Genomic DNA, 19,735 nt, shown 5'->3' with positions numbered 1-19,735 from the left:
CATTGGCTAGGCTGCTTATCTTTGATAGCCTGTGTTGAGATTTGAACGCAACAATGGCTACCACCTCACCTGTTTTTTTTACAAGCTGCTGACCCCGACACACGGTCTACCTAAATGTCACTGGGGGCACAGAGAGATGATGTACGTTACTGTGTACGATATTTCCTCCTTTTTTCGTAACTAAGGAACATAAGCGGCCGGTGCGCTGTTTAGGGGACATGACTGGTGCTCGTGTTCCATACATGGGCACAGACAGACAAACACACGCACACACACACACACACACACACACACACACACACACACACACACACACACACACACACACACACACACACACACACACACACACACACACACACACACACACACACACACACACACGATTTTACCTCACTTTTACTGTCCCTCACTCTCTCGGTGTGTGCACATCACCTGTTAAACGGTCCAATTTATGTATTACTCCATAAACACGTAAACGAATAACCCTAAATTATATAAACCCTTAAGTTTCCATTCATGAATGGTAAGCCCCTCCTCGGCTGACATCACGGTTTGTTTATACACGCGCACGGCCGACGTCACGTTCCCCCCGATCAAAACCACACACGCCCGCCCTGAGCGGGGTTGTTTCATCAGCCAGGCGGCGCCTTTTTATTTCATATTGTGTGTAACTTTCGGGCGTTTGGGCGCTACTACCACGACACCAGGTAAATATCCTGCGTCTCAAGACGTCGACGGCCGTATTTGACGGGTGTTTCGAGTGTTTTTTATTGTAGCGTGTGTTACTCTGCTTCCGTAGAGTGGCTAGCCTTGTAGTAGTCTGACGCAATCCCCCGCGTGCTGTCACGGCTGCTGGCGGGATTAAACAAGAACAAGGTTCTGCTTTCTGAGGGTCTTTATCAAATAATGTTATTTAGTTTATACTACGTGTAAACTGTTGTAATTTGTACGAGGGTTCATTGTCAGTTCAGTTAGACGGTGGACTCCTGAAAAGCGCGGAAAACGTCTCAAATACTAAGGTATCCGGACGCTAACGTGGCACCATTGTCTTCAATTGTGAATAATTGTTATTTTAGAAACGGTATCTAGTCGAGTTGCTGTGGTGGACATATTGTGTTTCTACTCTGTTGTTGTTAGGCGGCTAATAGCTGCGGCTAGCATTGTTGTGTACTTTAGCTGGACGCGAGACTACATAGAGCCACGTAAGGACACTGTGGGACGTGTTACACTGTGGGACGTGTTACACTGGTGGGACGTGTTACACTGGTGGGACATATAAGAATGAGGCATGTTACTCCGGTGAGACCTGAGTGAAAGGCATGCTTCGTGACATTCTGTGTATGAGTGGATGCTCAAGTAAGGTCGCTGGGCTCAAGCAATATCATTAATGTCCATGCCTGCTCTGCAGATTCACTAACGATGTGTCAAATTGTAAGTGACTGAGTAGGACGGCCAGGAATATACATGCTATTTGCTTTCTTTTGTGGATATTTAATTTCCGTCCCAATTGTTAGTTTGTATTTAATATATATCCAGTCGCAAAGGCAGAATGCTATTTAGAATTCAACAGGTAGCGTTGGAAAGATGTTTTTGCTTCAGAAAAATAGTGATCATATTTAGAAGAAGGCTGACATCTGTTTATTTTCTGCAAAAACTATTATTGACAATTTACATTCATGTTAATTTATTTACACTGGAAATGCAGCAACCTATGACCACATATTGTCTACAATCTGAAGATCAAAGATCAAAAAAGATTGCAATATATATAAATAAATAGACACAATAAATGCCCATAACCCTATACTCTAAAAGCACAATAAAGTCAGTTATAATTTGCCAACCATCTTAAGGTTCACTTTACTTTTGTAAGATTTTCTCTGCACGTATACTGCTTATACCTGGTGTTGGCTTAAAAGGTCCCCTTACAGTTCAGTCACAGCAGTGCGTCCACAGACAATCATGCACAACTGTGCAAATTTCTAGATGCAATAGATCTTTCTATAGTAATGGCACATTGCACGCATACATGCAAGGCACAGGCCAAAATATGCACATTGTCCAGTAAGTCCCCATTCAGTATTCAGTGTATTTGTGGCTAACAAGCACACTTCCCTACAGTTCCGGCACTTCAAACAGCTAGACATCCATTGTCTGGAACTTCAGAAACTTGCTTTACAGATGAAGACTGCCTGCTGCTGTGATGCGGAGGGACAGGCAGGGTCAGACAGGTTTACAAAGGTTTGACCCAGGGAACTGAACAAAAAGTCCTTCAGGCCTTTTTCTGCCTTCATTGGCCTTCCCAGCGTCAACACAAATGCAAAATTCCTTTATGATCAATATTATCAATACTGCCTTTAAAGTCTTATTATTTTGATCCTCTATGTTGAGATGATCCTGTGGGGGTATAACGTGTCAAACTAGGGAGACACTGCACTTCATGGACATGTTGACCAAGCAAAGCGATTACATTGATGCATCAAGGTTCCTGGTTTCTAAATTATCAATTTAAGTTGTACATATTATCATTAAAAGTTCACATTGTCGTTTATACTGATCTAATGTGATAATAGTGTAGCCATAATCAAACCCCTCTTTATCAATTCCTAGAACTGCTGTCCAGTTCAAGGTACCTAGAAAGTTCATGATCAAGGCCATCTTGATGTCTCTTGTTAATCAGCACTCGTCGAATAGATAGTGACCCACTTCACTCCATACATTCAAAGCTCAAGAAGTTGTAGCTTGGAAGACAAATGATTAGTGAAGACCATCGCCTTCTTAAAATGTTCCCATTCTTGTCTCAGGGAAAATTGTGTTGAACAGTGAAAAAAGGCTGTGAATCCGGACATGGACTCTGCCCAAAAGAGCTAATCCACCATTATGCGCGCTGGGCTGTGTTGGCGTTGCCGTGTTGTTGCGTGGGAGGGTTTGCAGACAGCACAGACTCAGAGTATTAGGACGGGGCCTACGGCCACGCCCACCGCAACCTGGCTGAAACCTGCAGCGATTACACAAGCTCACACGTACTGGGGCACCCTCGTGAAAACCACAAGGAACGGATTAGGCAGCTTGGGATGGCGGTCCTAGAGGGCCCCTTCATCCCGGTGTCCTGTGGTTCATGTGGACATTTACATTTAGGGCATTTAGCAGGCGCTTTTATCCAAAGGGACTTACAATAAGTACATTTGTCATGAGAATGGGAAAGATGTATATCGCTGTCGGTACAGTAAGGATTCTCATAGAACCAAGTACAAAGCACTAAGAATCGCTAGAACACCACCATCGTGATGTATGGCGTCCTCATTTATATTGGCTATGAGTGGCTGGTTGTGCAATGAAGTACTTTTTTAAACCTTTATTTGTTCATTCTGCCACCTAACGTTTTTGGAGATCTTTGTAAGTTACACTAAGGCTTGTTTAAAAAAATAATGGGACTTTCGGAAACCTGAGGTCCAAGGTTTAACCCCTTAACCGTGGCACTGATAACCGCTCTGTAGCGGTGGTCAATATCAGTGCTGCTGGTATCCTTTGGAACCCACAGGCCTGCTGAGCACATGTTGTCCTAAAAAACGAAAAAGGGATCAAACCACAACATGAACACATTTTATTTTATTGTCCAATTACCGACATTGTTGAGCTATGTTTTTAAAGCCTCCAGTTCCCTGCAAAATGAAGGGGAAACAAAGTCTGAAAGATAATGGGCGGAAGAGCAGGTGAGGGACGGGAACACGATGAAAAGAGGGGAAGCACCAGGCTCAGGAGAGTGGGGGGGACAACGGGGACTCCAGTAAACGGGGACTCGTCAAGTAAATCATTCAGAAGTTATTGTGATCGAGTGGTTTTTGTAATAATTTTTACATTTTAAAGAAGCACTAATATATTGTGTTAATATTAATTAATTATATGTTCTCAATTGAGTGTCGCTTTTTTGTAGTTGGGAAGATTTTCTCCCTGAATTTGCGAACGTAACTTTTAAATTGTACTTGTTTATTCTTACCAAAACCTTCCTGGGATCGCTTTCCCCCTGAAGTCTGATGTCAATGTTTGGATCATATAAAGGATTCCGTTTCCATGGAAAAGCCTTGTTACAGTGCAATAACGGCTCCCGATTTTGTGGCAAATGAAAAGTGTGGTTACTTCTTCCTTTTACAAACCGCTTAACGGTCACACAGCACTAGTGTTTCTGAAGTCACTCTCTGTTCTAAATACTTTATCATCAAAACCATACATTCTATTCAAAAATTCAAAAATGCATATTAAGCCTGTGAAACCAGGGCCATGGGGCATCAACAATGTAGCCCCATGCCCCACTGGTTTGCCCGTTTCAGGGGCACGACTGTACCAACATTAACCAACCCATTAACCAACACGGCGGCCCCATGCACCAGTGGTTGTATTCCTGCTGGAGCGGTACAGGCAGATGGAATGCTGCGCCAGGCGCCCCGTAGCCTATTCCCATCGCTCTTCTCACGCCTGTTTATTATCCCACTTTACTCTGTGTTTTTGTTTCTCATTACATTGTTTAGCTCTGTTGGTCTTCTCTTGCCTAACCATAGTGTACAGGACATTCTTTTTTGGGGCGAGGAGCGCTTTGATGGTGTAGGTTATGTTGTTTTACTGGTATTAATAGGATACTGTGTTTATTCCCAGTGTGATGACTGGGGGCATTGTATAAGGCATAGTATCAACGCGAGATGGTACTGGACGGGGAAAGAACTGACTGACCCACTCAGGCCTTTGAACATGGAATATCAAAGGTTTAGACTGCTGCAGAAAAACTAGTTGAATGCGGCCTCAATGTTCTATTCCAGCCTGGAATGGCCTTTCAACTGTAAAATACATGCAAATCCCCTCTTGTGGGGCAGTCTGATTGGCTGGTGGCTAGATGGGAATGACTGGGGCTGCAGGGCGCTCCGCATAAGGGCGTGTAGTTTCGGGTGTCCCTGGTGTCTTCTGATGCCAGTGTATGGTGACTGACGGACCTTGAATGGCCTGCTGCCGGCTCAGCAGTCAGCGCAGAGATCCAGTGTCAGCCCAGCGTCTGCCGCATACAGTCACCTCTCAACCCGGGAGCTGGTACCCCGCCCGCCTCACACAGACCACGGCCACCGGGTCTCCAGAAAGGCCATGATCTTGTAGATAAGCGGTCACTATATTTATATAAGGCGCGTTCTGAAGGTATTAAATACAGCAATATTTAAATTCAAGATCTTGTTTCAAAGGAAAAAGCCAAGGTGCACGGCTGTGAGAGGTGTCCATGTCTTGGTTTAACTACTCAGACAAGTAGTGAATAGAGTCTAAAGAATCACATGTTAAAGTATTTTTCAAGTAAGCCTAAAGGGCAGCTCGGTTGCTTTGGCTATGTCTCTGGTTATGATGCACTGCCAAGGACGGAGTATGGCCATTCTAGTAATGCTTTGACGAACTCCATAACTAAACAACGGAGGAATGCACCAACAACCTGCCTTCTTTCTTCTCTAACCCTAACCGTCCTTTGTTTCGCCCATAAAACACTCTTCTTTTAAGATTTTTTTACTTCTTTTTTTACTTCTAAAAACAAAAAGAAAAGTTGTTGAATCCAACAAATTGTGTGTGTGTGTGTGTGTGTGTATATATATATATATATATATATATATATATATATATATATATATATATATATATATATATATATATATATATATATATATATATATATATTAGGGCCCGACCGATATTGATTTTTGAGTGCCGATGCCGATTATTTTCAGAGAAAAATTACGATTTAATCGGCCGATTAAAAACAAAACAAAAAAAAAGCATATAAAACATACTTTTTGATACCTTAAATATACTTTAAACACTTTTGACGAATATGTGAATTGAATGCAGAACCTTTGAGTGTTTTAGAATACATTTACAGTCAAAAATCAGTAATGTAAAATAAATAACTCCCAATGTGCTGCGCTCGTGAGCAGTGACTAACACGTGCGTGCTGAGCAGTATGGTCTCACCGTTAGAGTCTACAGTATAACAAATTAACATGGCCTGGGACCTAAAGAAAAACAGGCACAACATGCTCAAACAACGCGTCTTGTGTACATTGGTGAGGTGAGCGCGGAGCTGCCTGAGCGAGCGTGCTTTCATTTTGTACGGTAAAATTCAATCTCCTCTTTTTTACTCCAGCTGAAGTTGTTAGTTAGAAAGGCGATTAGGAGCGCAATCTGCAGGATACTAAGCGCAATAACATTTCAAAAATAAATAAATAATAATCGGTTGTAATCTGCGTCTTTTTGGCAGATGTTGATTATTTTCAAAAAGGCTATAATCGGCCGATTAAATCGGCAGGCCGATGAATCGGTCGGACCCTACTATATATATCACTATATTATATAGTGTTCCTTCTGCAGCCAGAGCAAATGAACACTTGTGGTGTGAGTCAGACTCTGAGCCCTCCAAGTGGCAGGTTCACTGCCCGATCTTGAAGGTCAAGTCTTCATTTAAATAGGCCTTCTCCATTAGACTCTTTTTAACTTCTGAGCGGATGAAACGGAGCAGTACCTTTTTGAAAAAGACTGCTTGCATAAGCAAATATGATCACAACTTAAAAAAACGTTATTCCGTGCATTTGATGAGGTTTAGTCTGCAATCATGTGTATCTTGACAGAAGTGATGTGTAATTGTGTGTATAATTAACCTGGGTCCTTTTTCATTCTGTTTGACTATTAATTTAGGGCTGTTCAAATTAGCGCGATAATAACGTTTTAACGCAATCTTATTGCTAAAAATTACTAAACGATTACTAAAATTGGACATTTAAACGCATTCTTTGTTTATTACATTTTTTTTATATATATTCTTTCTTCCTCAAGGTCACTTGGTGTAGTTTTTGCCTATGAAGTACATTTGGGATGAATGATAATGTCATTCCTTTTGAAAATCGAATTTAACTTAAATCGGAGTGGATTTAAAATAGAAAAATAAAATAAAGATTTATCGTGAGTTAACTCACAATACTATGCGATTAACAATTTGAATAGTTTGACAGCCCTAATTTAAATCCATCCATCTGCATAGACAAACAGAAAGTCAGCACTGTTTCCAAAGTTGCTGTGATCCTTTATACCCGTCGTTTTTTTCCTGGCGAGCTGTTAGAGAGCCAAAGGTAAAAGGAGAGAATACCCAACCTGGGACAACATTCAGTTTCCTAGCAATCTTCCAAATAGGCCACTGGCTCACTCCGCTGGATTGGTTTAGTATTTCCTTATTGTTTGTTGGTCATTTAAGACAATGTAACCCATTGTTAACTCTGTAGTACTTGGCTATGTAGATTGCATGCGTAATTAAGTTTGATGCAGATAACTGCAAGTCCAGCCCTTTTCGACCCAACATGGGGTAATCATCATTATTTGTAGTTCATCTGACCCGAATCCTGGCTCTTGCATCAATGTCTGTGTTTTCTTTGCTTGTTGCATATTCAGAGATAATTTTTCAATAGTTGGTCAAGGATTATTTTGTTGAAAACAAATTATTGCAACACTATCATAATATACAGTGAAACACATGGTCCTTACATTCTTCCATTGGTAAAATATAGGGTTGAATCATGTGTTCAAGTACACATTCAACAGTATCGTATTGGGTCTACTGTAAGGGACCCAATATGATATAAAGCTCTTCTCCTCTTTGTTTACCAAAGCTTGTTTGCTACTCTCCTATCAGCGTTGGAAGCCTTTCCCAGGCGTCTCCCTGTCCTACCTCCGGCTGTCGCAATAACATCACACCTACCGTCTGAGGCATGGCTCTGCGGGCGATGGCCCGGGGGTCGAGGCTCAGGGTTTGGTTTTCTGCTTTTACAGTGGTGCGAGCAGTGTTTTACAAATGAAAAGATAGTTCAGGCCAGATGTGGCCGAGGAGAGCAGAGAGCCATGGTGTTTGGACAGAAGGTTCAGCCTCTCTGTGTAACATCCCTGCAGCGTTGCATCAGGCTTGGCAAGTCTCTGAATTCCAGGACGTTGCATCATTGGGCTCCTACCGTACTAAAGCATACTCACACACAGTGGTTTACTCAAGTTTATAACCTATTTTGCTGAATAAATGACGGGAGCCGTTCTCTGAAACCAACCTTTCACAATGTTGTTATTTAAACAGTTTATTTCACTCAGTCCAACATGATCATCATCATGACCACGGCACTGAGTCTGTATTGCATCGTTTCTAACCGTTCTCTCTGCATTTGTTTTACATAGATCATAAAAGACTTCTGGATCGGCCATATCTCTGGGCCCGCTTTACAATCTATTGTGACGTCCGACCTCTTATCCTCACGCGTAGTGGAGCTGTGACTGCCGCCCCTTCTCTTCACACACGGCCAGCCCGACAAGCTGTTTTTAGTTGTAGCTTCTCTTCTACATTTACAGACATTCACTCATTCAACCCAGGGCAAGAGGCACACTTACACCACAGTATAGAAGACACACAGTCCCACATATAAAAAGAAAATGGCGGACAAGCTGGCCACATTTGGCAAGGCGCTGCTCCGTCGACGGGCCTTGGACTGCAATGGCGAGGAGACCCGCTTCGCCCGCTGCCTGTCCACCCTGGACCTCATCGCCCTCGGCGTCGGCTCCACGCTCGGCGCGGGCGTCTACGTGCTCGCCGGTGAGGTCGCCCGGGAGAAGGCGGGCCCGGCCATCGTCCTGTGTTTCCTCATCGCAGCGCTCTCCTCCATGCTGGCCGGCCTGTGCTACGCTGAGTTCGGTGCCCGCGTCCCCAAGACGGGCTCGGCCTACATGTACAGCTACGTGACGGTGGGGGAGATCTGGGCCTTCATCACAGGCTGGAACCTCATCCTCTCCTACGTCATCGGTGAGCTGGGGGATCCATCTCCGGGGTCGGGCGTTTATCGCAGGGTCTGTTGCAGTGTATGTGTGTATTCATTCGCAACCATCATTGTTCCCCGTCTCTTTCCAGGCACTGCCAGCGTGGCCAGAGCCTGGAGCTCCACGTTTGATAATCTTGTGGAGCAGAAGATCTCTGGGTTCTTCAAGGTGGCCATGGCTATGAAGGTTCCCGGGAACGTGCTGGCTGAGTACCCGGACCTGTTCGCGCTCATCCTCATCCTGCTACTCACTGGTGAGTGTGGGCTAGATTCTGCCTAATGCTAATCTGTTTTCTTTTAGGGCCACCTGTGTTGACCTTCTTAATAAACTGGAAAATGTAATAAGCTGCCAAATTGGCAACCCTGCAGCTGCTGTAGACTTGACTGGTTTGATGTAGTTTGCAACTTTTCTTTTTTCTGTTATTAGCAATGAACATTTCAGCGTGTTAGCGAGAACATGTTTAGAAAGTGTTTCCGCCCACACCCGTATTTCATGCAAAAACATGAGGAAACACGCGCCATGCTGTTCCTGTTATTGACATGGTGCTGGCCCTCATGCTCCTCTTCCACCTCCCCCTCTCCTCCTGCCTTGCTTCACGACTCAGGCCTGCTGGCGTTTGGTGTGAACGAGTCGGCATTGGTGAACAAGATCTTCACGGGCATCAACCTGGTGGTGCTGGGATTCGTCATCATCTCGGGCTTCGTGAAGGGGGACACGGCCAACTGGGACCTGAAGCAGGACAACTTTGAGCGCTTCTACAACAGCAGCAACTTCTCAAAGCCCATAAAGTCAGTGTTCTGCCCCGTCCCACATGCCGCTTGCCTTTCCTTCATTCATGTGTTCGCCGAGTCCTTGTTGTGTAGTGCCGTGGCTCCTAACCACCGGCACTGACTAACCAGTGTGACCTGTCACACTGGCTCAGCCACTTATAGCTGGAATAATGTGTAAACGGCTCGTAACATATTCTATTGATATCATTGGTGTAGTGAACCACTTTTGCAGTGAACCCCTGGTGTAATTTGTTCCCTAAAGCAATTATATATTTATATTTGTGCAATCTATACCGTCAAGTTGTGAGCTTTTTCTGGGGAAATCCCAATGAAATGTTGCCTTAATGAATCGTCAGTGGGAGGTTTGAATTGTATTTCTGTTGAAAGTGAGTGGATGTGTTTGTATTAATGCCGCCATCCTCTTCTTCGTGTTCCAGCGTCCAGAAGGACTTTGGTGTTGGCGGCTTCGCTCCGTTTGGTCTTAAGGGCATCCTGTCTGGTGCAGCCACCTGCTTCTACGCCTTTGTTGGCTTCGACTGCATCGCTACAACAAGTGAGTGGCTGTGAGCGCCATCCTGTTCTAATCAGGAGATCCGACATAGCCGTCAGGCTAATTATTCACGCAAACCGTGTAGCACCTCTGAGGTTGATTTATATCAGCCTTTTTCTAAACCAGCCTGCCTTTTACACATATTCCTCATTGTTGTTTTATGACGAACGGCCCATTTTGACAAACCCCTTTTGGGTCTGGCATTGCGTTCTTATTCATCGTGACCAAAGACAATTATCTCACCATCATGTGCTTTCTTCCCCCGCACGCCCCCCCCCCCCAGGCGAGGAAGCCAAGAACCCCATGCGTTCCATCCCTATCGGCATCGTGGCCTCCCTGCTCATCTGCTTCTTCGCCTACTTCGGCGTGTCGGCGGCGCTCACCATGATGATGCCCTACTACCAGCTCAACACGCAGAGCCCCCTCCCCGAGGCCTTCAGCCACGTGGGCTGGCCGTCGGCCCGCTACATCGTAGCTGTGGGCTCCCTGTGCGCCCTCTCCACCAGGTGAGGCGCGCATGCACGAGCAGCAGCCTCCGCTCCATCACGCAAACTTTTACTCTCAAGACAAAGATATTCATGCATTTACAGTCGGTGCCCAATTTGTCCGTTGTTTTTGACACCAGTTGTCTGTCAGCATCTGGCCCTGCTTCATATTCGTTGCTGTAACCATTGACTATATCGATTTTTGATTATACTGGCTAAATGTTCCTGCGATGGATGTTGCCATTACCAAAGCACTGACATTACAACGCGTAGTTGCTTTAGAGCTCATAGAAATGTGTTAAAATGCCATATTTCCCAGAATGCTTCAATAAAGATATTGATACACTAATCCGGCGAAACAGGAAGTAAAGCAGCGCCGAAATTGCTGAGGTGCTGGAATCACATCACTTGCCGTGTTTTGCTACGGAAGTAGCGCGTTGGTCCCCGTAGGCGGTTGTTGCTGATGCGAAATGTTCTCCTTTTTCTTTCGTTTTTTTTAGCACATGAGCTGTTCAATTATGCCGGGAAGAACATGCTGTGTCTGTGCAGGCCAGGCCTGTGAACCCTCTTGCTGTTGCATCTCTAATTTCGTACAGTAGTCCTGCTGTATGGCTACAACACTTCCCTCGGCCGGCCACGCAGTCACACACACATTCAAGAATTGTGCCATCTTCTCTCTGTATGGTTACTGACACATTATGGTACGAGTTCACTGCCTGTGAAAACCTCACGACACATTTTAACCTGATGAGCTGATCTGCGATGGCGTGTAGCCAATCCATCCGGAGCTCATATAATTCTGACCTTCAATCAGTGCCCTGAAGTTTGCGTTTTGAAGCTCATCGCATGCCAGACGATTGATAAAATAATCCTGAATACCTGTAAGGACATGTATTTTATTGCTACAGCTGCTACAACTGGTCGTGGTTAGCTATTTGCAACTTGTGAAGCTTGTGAACATATTAGCAAACGCAGCTAGTAATGGCAGCTATGTTTCATTGTTGTCATTAATTTAATACACATCTTAATACATTATGTTGTCAATAAATTACCTTCATCGGTACGTTTTGGCCAGTGCCTGACATCATCTATCCAATTTTCCATGTTGTTGTTTATACCTGTCACTACGAATAGTCCGCGAGCAGGATGCTTTTCACTGAAAAACCATTAGAGGGCAGCGGCAAGTAACATTACAGCAACGCAGCGATGGCGACAGGCAAAGATGGCGACCCCCATAGATTTCGCGCCGGATTATTGTATACTAAAGCCTTCCCTCCCTTCTCCCTCGCCCAGTCTCTTGGGCTCCATGTTCCCCATGCCCAGGGTCATCTACGCCATGGCTGAGGACGGCCTGCTCTTCAGGGTGCTCGGCAAGATCAATGGGCGCACCAAGACCCCCCTGCTGGCTACCATTGTGTCCGGCATCGTGGCTGGTACGCCTCTATATACACCTCTTTGCTTTGGTTGATTAGTAGTATTTGATCTGTCTACGGTTCATATGGTTTACAGACTATCTTTAATCTGATTTGCTCCATCGTTCTCATGAGGAAAATCTGAATCTAGACGTTTAGTTCCTGCTTGAGATCAGGGATCAAGACGGAGGTGTGCGCGTGTGTGTGTGTGTGTGTGTGTGTGTGTGTGTGTGTGTGTGTGTGTGTGTGTGTGTGTGTGTGTGTGTGTGTGTGTGTGTGTGTGTGTGTGTGTGTGTGTGTGTGTGTGTGTGTGTGTGTGTGTTAGGGATGGGCGTGAGGAATTGATTACTCGAGTACTCCTCGTTACAAATGAACTCGGTTGGTGGACAGGCAGACTCGAGTTTGCATATACACACAAACAAAGTTTTCTGAAGCAAATGTTATACGTGTGTGTATGTATTTATATATATATGTGTATGTATTTATATATATATATATATATGTGTGCGTGTTAGTTAGTTTTCTCCCCAAACACTTGTCCTCGAGAGGTAGAGAGAGGGCGGAGGTTTTGAACAGTGCTGGGGTTAGTGATCTCGTTTGAAACGGGTCCCATGCAAGTTCCAGTTATGAGACCCGCTGAAAAGTTGGGCTTTACACTATTGCTGTTGGAAGAGCATATTCACGCCCTATTCTGGCTGATGGATCACCAGGAAAGGGAAGGAGATGGGTAGTCAATAACCGAATTAGCAGCCTGTTATTAGAACGCAGAGATGTTTGTTGAGGGAGGAGGCGGATAAAGAGACGGTTCCTGTGCTATACAAACATTTTAAAATGTATTTCAAATGAATCTACACAGATGGATGGTACGTGACAAGGACAGGCCAATACTGCGACAGGGGGGTGGGACCAAATTTGATAGGGTGCCACCCAATGCAATGATGGTGGCACCAGTAGACAATGATCCCCTGGAGATGTCTCTAGAGACAGAACCTCATGCTACAGATGTGAGACGCATGTTTGTTTCTGTTCTCTCCGGCAGCGTTGATGGCCTTCCTGTTCGACCTGGCCGCCCTGGTGGACCTGATGTCCATCGGGACTCTGCTGGCATACTCCCTGGTGGCCATCTGCGTCCTCATCCTCCGGTTAGTCCTGCATCCCCTGCCCTCGCATGCAGGGCCGCCCTCCAGTTTCAGCTTATACCCAAGTACTGTCTTTGGGTTACTTTATTCATCCCGAATGAAGTCGATGGGTATTGCATTTCAGAAATATAAATGCAAGCAGCATTCTAAGCACCAATCACTGTTTGGAGCATAACATGTGAAATGTAGAAAACTCTCCACACACACACACACACACACACACACACACACACACACACACACACACACACACACACACACACACACACACACACACACACACACACACACACACACACACACACACACACACACACACACACACACACACACACACACACACACACACACACACACACACACAGAGACAGAGAGAGTCCCTGAAGGCAAAGCAGGCGGTCATGGTGGAACTCTCCTTCCCAGGTACCAGCCGGGCACCCTGGGCGGGTCCGTGCCAGGCTCCTCCAGCCAGACGGACAAGCTGGTGGAGCTGGTGGGCGGGGAGAAGGTGGCGGTGACCCGGGGCTGCGACAGCGGCGACGAGGACAGCGGGGAGCTGGAGGACGGGCCCCAGGAGGGCTTCACCTTGAAGCAGCTTTTCATGCCGAGCCACAAGAGCCCCACCCTCATCTCGGGCAACATCGTCTACGCCACCACCGCCATCATCTGTAAGTGTCCCAGCGTCTTGGTGGGCTGCTCTCTTGTTAGAGATGTTGAATCACCTCCAGAGCCAGTCTGGTCACTGAGCCCACTCTCTCTGAATGCTGTGGCTTTTGTGGTAGTGCCTGTTCCTCTTTCTGTCGCGTGTGACAAATGAGTCGCACGAGTGCAGCCTGTCCAATCCCTGCTGTTTCTGGCGGGCCCAGCGGGACTCTAACATGCATGCTACTCACACAGTCCAAAAGAATCACAAGTGCTTCTTCTGGCATGGATCTTGTTTTAATTGTCCAGCGACCGTCTACAACAATGTGTGGCTGCTTTAGGTTAACACTTGTTTCCCTGCGCGGCAGCCGTCTTCATCACCATACTGTGCGTGGTGCTGGCCACTCACCTCCACGAGCTCATCGCAGCGCGACCTGTCGTGGTCACGGCCGTCGTCGTCCTGACCCTGCTCTGCGGCGTCTGCGTCGTCATCATCTGGCGACAGCCCCAGAGCAAGGAGGAGCTGACCTTTAAGGTAACCTCCTCCTGTTCCCTTGACCCATGACCTTCCAGTGTGTGATACAGTTGTACTGAGTCTTGGGTATCTTTGGTGTCTCCAGGTCCCTCTGCTGCCCTGGCTGCCTATCTTTAGCGTGTTTGTCAACATCTACCTCATGATGCAGCTGGACCTGAGCACCTGGTGTCGCTTCGCAGTCTGGATGGTCCTCGGTAAGACACAGACAGACGCACAGAGACGGACAGATAGACAGAGAGAGACACACACAGACAAACACACACACGCACAAACTCACAGAGCAGGGTGTCAGAGGGTCTAGAGTAGTCACTCGCTACAAATGGCTTCTTATAAAGAAGTATTCAAGGTCTTGAGGTGTTGATGTTTCATGGAAGAAATGTGTAGGCATAGTTTTGTAGTATTGATAGTTGACAGCAGGAAGTTGCGAAAAGGGAAGTGAATCAGAAATTTGCCCTTACTTGTGGTCACGTGCGTCTGAGAGGCACACACGGACAGCAGCTCGTACCCTGGTGTTGAACCACTTAACCCTGCACAACCTTACATCTCTCTCCTCCTCCACCTGCAGGCTTCGCCATCTACTTTTTCTACGGCATCTGGCACAGCAGCGAGGGCCCTAGCTCTCAACGCAAATACGAGCCGCCCCTGCAGGCCAAGGGCCCAGTCTACCGGGGGGCCCCCAACGACAGCGACACGGAGGGGGGCAGCTCCCTCTAAGGGGGCGGCCGGGGGGGTAGGGGGGGGGGGGGGGTCCAGGGCATCAGGAAGGGCGAAGTCTCGACGGATGCCGCTGTTTTGCACCCCGGATGTGAACAGGAAGTGGGAGGATGTGGCGGGGTGGCGCATGTGCTGACTTTAAAAAAAAGCCAGTTTGAACTGGAACGGGAAAGAGACCAGGGGGGCGTAGCGAAGAGCCTCCTACTGCTGAGGGTTTCACCCCGGGGGCCCGGCGCCCGCGTGGTTGACCTCTCACCAGCAGACCTAAACGACCTGTTACAAAGGGCTGCGCCGCCGTGCTGCGTTCTCTTATCCCTCCCTTCTCTCTCGGTTTATACTGCTGTTTGTTAACTTAGGTAGAACTCTTTAGTTGTTTTTTTTTAGACTTGCTCTTCTGCCAGTTCGGGGGAGGGGCTACTGGCGGGGGAGGAGCAGTTTTAGTGCCTCCTTGTTTACTCGTGCCTTTTGGTTTTTGGGCCAGATTGCTAAATCATGGCACCAGAGCAAACTGGTGAGAAATGAAAAAGGCTAATGCTAGAAGCACCGACTCACCTCCAGACGCGAGGAGGTGACGTTAGAGAAGAGGAGGCCTGTTTGCCAGTCGGGTAACCTGGCCAAAAGGCATGTCCTGGTCCATTCCCGAGTGGGCGGGGCTGTGTGGAGACACAAAGGGTGTCATTGTTGTGGTTTTCAGGCCGACGCCAGGTTAATAACGCTGTCCACGTCTCATGTTCATCATCTAAACCTGTGTCCAAAGCATTGCGTAATGCTTCATGTTTTTTTGGCAAATCCTAACTTATAATAAGTCAAGTAGGGCGGCACTAGCTCGGGAGCTACAGAGGGTTGACTTGTAACCTGAAGGTTGCTAGTTTGATCACCTGTTCCTTCTAACTGAGTGTTGAGGTGTCCCTGAGCAAGACGCCTCACCCTAACTGCTCTCGATGAGCTGGCTGTCGCCTTGCATGGTTGACTCCGCCGTCGGTGTGTGTATGTGTGTGAATGGTTGTCGCTTTTGACAATAGCATGGGGCCCTAAATGTAAACGTAAGTCATCTGCCATGAGGAATAGGCGTGATTCTGCTGAAGATTTTAACCCCCTAGAGAAAGCCATGGTAGAAAAGATCCAGAAACCATGCATATATGTACTCGTGTAACAACCAAGATTTCTTGACGTACCATTCACACGATATGAAAAATATTCTGGCAGTTACTGTTTTTGTTTTCATTTTTTTAATTAGCGAGATGTGGGACAGAATAGGGATGAAATGGCGACTCCTGATAATCGTTAGCATTTCTTCTTGCTTAACCAGTGAAGTATTGAGAAACAACATCATATCAGCTAGTCATTATCCCACTGGGCAGGATGTGCAGTTCATCCAAAGGACCAGAGGAGGCGCAGTCTGAATGTAAACGGATGGCCTTGCGACATTCATGAGAGATGTGGCCCTCGTGATTCAACCTGGCCTTTATTGTTATCTTCTTACTGATGTTATTGCAACACATACTTTTCTACAATCCTGGTCTATTACAGCTGCTATGCCTGACGTCCACACAATGTGTGGACGTCCTACCCCCCGAGTCCCGGACGCCCGGAGTCTGTCTCTATCCACGTCTGGTTGGTTATTTTGTGTGGATTGTGGAGATGTGTATATATCGTTTTAGAATATATGTTGCTATAGACGTCCCCTTGACTACTCACTACTACACTTTTTTTCACTGTTTAGTTGTTGCTCATATTTTTAATGGTTATTTTTTTAACGTACAAATTGCTGCTCAGAGGTGTTTGTACATTTTGTTGTTTAATATTAACTTGCTGCAAATCAACGTGGGATCTATTTTAAAATTGTCCACACCTGCAGAGTGCTTAAACTATTACATGTTCAGTTTCTCCCTCCTCTCGACCCGTACCCAAGTATTTTTCAGTGGTTTCCGTTAATTGATTTTGCGCCACTAAATGAACTAGTGAACCCAACTTGACCAAACAAAGCACACAGGGTTTCCATCAGAGCAACCCCTCAAAGAAGGGGCTCTAAATTCTGTACATTTATGTCCTTCATAATTTATATTGATTAGCTTAAATGTTGTGATTTTACCTTAGCTCCATGCTTACTGTAGATTGTACAGTATTTGTGTATAGCTATTATTTTTGTATGATAATAATAATAAATACATTATTATTATTATTGTGTTATATATATTTTTTCTAATTTGGAAGAGTAGTTCCTGCTATATCAGAGAAATACATTTTGGCGGCAGAATGGCATTTAGCCATAAGCCTCATTTCCGTTCTCTCCAGTAGTTTTTTCTGGACATCAATTGAACCAGGAGATCATTTGCTTCGCTGTATATGGGCTTGGGCTGTGCCAGGGATTCCACAGGACGGGAACCAAAAATGAATTTTCCCCTAACTCGGGAGCGAGATCTAAACTAAAACGATGTCTGTTCTTCGGAAAGGCACTCAGGCTGGTAGGAGGGACGTTAGCCCTCCCTCCTCCTCCGTCGGAGCCCCCAGACCATGTGGAGGTAGCTCTGCAGTTACATGGTCCATGTAACTCCACTCATGATCTTCCCACCGATCAGTTTGATTCAGCGCTTGACCGAGAACCGTACCCAGCCTCTGTGCCTTTTTCTTTTTAATAACAATCATATCTCATACACATGCTTTTAAATTAACACCATGATTTTTATTTTTGTCCTATCTCACTCAGTTTAATATCTTGTAAATATCTTTATGTTCAAATATGGGCTGTACTTTTTTCTTTTTGAATAAAACCTTGCTCATTACAATCCTATGACCTGTGCTGTGTGATGCTCTTTGCTGTTTGACTAGAGAATACAAAATGGGTCCCATCTTTACCATTCCTAGTTCGATGTATCGTTTTCCATTTAGAATCTATTTCTGATCTGGTCCATAAAATGTCACAAATGCAAAATGCCTACAATGTTTTACATTTGCTGGATTTGACAAGCTGCCAATAACAACTGAAATATGATTCACTATGAGTCATGCATGTTTACTCATTTGAGTTCTAATGCCGACGCCATTTATTAGTAGACAGACGGGTCAACTAGTTTTGTGTCGGATTTAATCACTCAACACTGACAGTTGCGCCTCTGAGGAAGGAGCCTAACCTGTCTAATTCTTGCCACACCTCATAATTAATCTCCCGTCACACGGGCAGACATCTTCCTCGAATCTTCACATGGTTGTACTGAGGTCTGATAGGATGGGAGAATCACACATGATAGTCATGTTTTCACTAGGATCAACCAATCACGTCAGCCTATACAGGAGTGAGTGTTGAATTAATTTACTATCATCCATACATTTTCAAGTCGTATATACATCTAGGATCTTATTCCTGTCAGTCCATAATCTTCCACCTGCAGCCAATGGCGTTATTATGAATAGGGACGGAGGGACATGTCCCGACCAACTTTGGGAAAGAAAGTATTGTCCCTACGAATATTTCGATTTATTATTTATTATAACAGAATTATATTATGCATAATGCATTTAATATATTTTTTTGCAAAACCTTGCCAAACTCGGACCACGGCGAGAAGCCCCTCGGTTCGTAGCCTATCCGCGTGAACCTTTGGAGTGCACGCGCTATACTTTGAATGTGAATAAGTGCACATGTAAATCTAGATTTTATTTGAATAAAGTAGCCTATTTATTGTTCAGCATGATGCTGTCTACGTAGTGATTTTGGGTATGTGAAGTATCCCTTCCAAAGCTGAGACCAAACTTACGCCCTTGTCTTTAGCCCTCGAAAAACCATAAAAGAATACCAACATAATTAAATTAACACAATAATAGATGCATGCATTTATCGAAACTGTGATGGAAATTCTCTATTGACAACTTAACTTAGAATAAACTTAAGAGTTTGTTGTAAGAATGAAAGGGTAAAAATCGTGTAAGATAGTCTCTGCTTAGAGAGCCCTGAGCAGGGGTCTACTTCAGTGTTAAAGCAGGGAGACGTCCTGGAGGGCATAGCTGCAGATAGGGATGCCCCAACTCCCTTCGTCCTCTCAGGATGAAACTTGTGGTTTAGCTTTGAGCCCCCCCCCCCTTGCTCCTTGGCCCAATCTCCCAAGGATAAGTGTCTTCAGGGCAACGTGTTCCAGGTCAACGCTGATCACCAGGAAGATGGTAGCTATAGTCCATCTTCACCTGGAAGACCCTAGCTAGGCTCCATCTTCACCTGGAAAACCCTAGCTAGGGTCCATCTTCACCTGGAAGACCCTAGCTAGGGTCAAACTTCCAGAGGATCAGTGGTGTCAATTCACCAAAGCCAAGGTTTGGCAGTAAGGTCAACTCTGACATCAACAAAAGGCCCATGGGATCAGTCAAATGGGATACCAAAGAGCATGTTTGAATAATAGGCCTATTTGTTTGAAAGCTATGCATGTATGGTGGAGTGGAGTATATATAAAATACAATCAAATTCGTATACCGGTAATTGTTCTGTGGTTCTTCATCCCTTGACCCTCACCCTTGAGCCTGTTAAACACCAGGATTTCCCCTGATACTGCCACAGGGATGTCTTCACGCCTGCTCTGTCACAAAACACGCAAAGAGAGACTGAGGAAAAGTTTTTCCCCCAGGCAATCAGAGC

General features: G+C 45.5%; 1 protein-coding gene across 2 annotated transcripts; it reads left to right on the top strand.

Moving 5' to 3' along the window:
* The first annotated feature begins 553 nt into the window (after positions 1-553).
* Positions 554-17,902, top strand: slc7a3a (solute carrier family 7 member 3a). 2 transcript variants are annotated; one of them, XM_060055739.1, is made up of 13 exons: positions 566-710; positions 803-879; positions 8,232-8,850; positions 8,956-9,117; positions 9,469-9,652; positions 10,072-10,187; positions 10,468-10,690; positions 11,963-12,102; positions 13,121-13,223; positions 13,644-13,888; positions 14,231-14,397; positions 14,483-14,591; positions 14,963-17,902. In XM_060055739.1, exons 3-13 carry the CDS (start codon positions 8,484-8,486, stop codon positions 15,109-15,111), a joined length of 1,965 nt encoding a protein of 654 aa, XP_059911722.1. In that variant the 5' UTR covers positions 566-710; positions 803-879; positions 8,232-8,483; the 3' UTR covers positions 15,112-17,902. The 2 variants fall into 2 exon arrangements, with proteins under 2 accessions (XP_059911721.1, XP_059911722.1); XM_060055738.1 differs by lacking the exon at positions 803-879 and having other exon boundaries at positions 554-710.
* Positions 17,903-19,735: the final 1,833 nt, after the last annotated feature.

Source organism: Gadus macrocephalus, chromosome 7 (genome assembly GCF_031168955.1).
Source record: "Gadus macrocephalus chromosome 7, ASM3116895v1".
Classification (NCBI taxonomy): Eukaryota; Metazoa; Chordata; class Actinopteri; order Gadiformes; family Gadidae; genus Gadus; species Gadus macrocephalus.
The sequence above is the reverse complement of the archived record's forward strand: the minus strand, read 5'-3'. Positions and strand labels throughout refer to the sequence as shown.

Excerpts from the sequence above, each read along its gene's own strand:
- slc7a3a (XM_060055738.1), top strand. The coding sequence starts at position 8,484 with ATGGCGGACAAGCTGGCCACATTTGGCAAGGCGCTGCTCCGTCGACGG. Across the intron at positions 10,691-11,962 it reads CTGTGCGCCCTCTCCACCAG|TCTCTTGGGCTCCATGTTCC; the intron begins GTGAGGCGCGCA and ends TCCCTCGCCCAG. Across the intron at positions 14,398-14,482 it reads AGGAGGAGCTGACCTTTAAG|GTCCCTCTGCTGCCCTGGCT; the intron begins GTAACCTCCTCC and ends TGGTGTCTCCAG.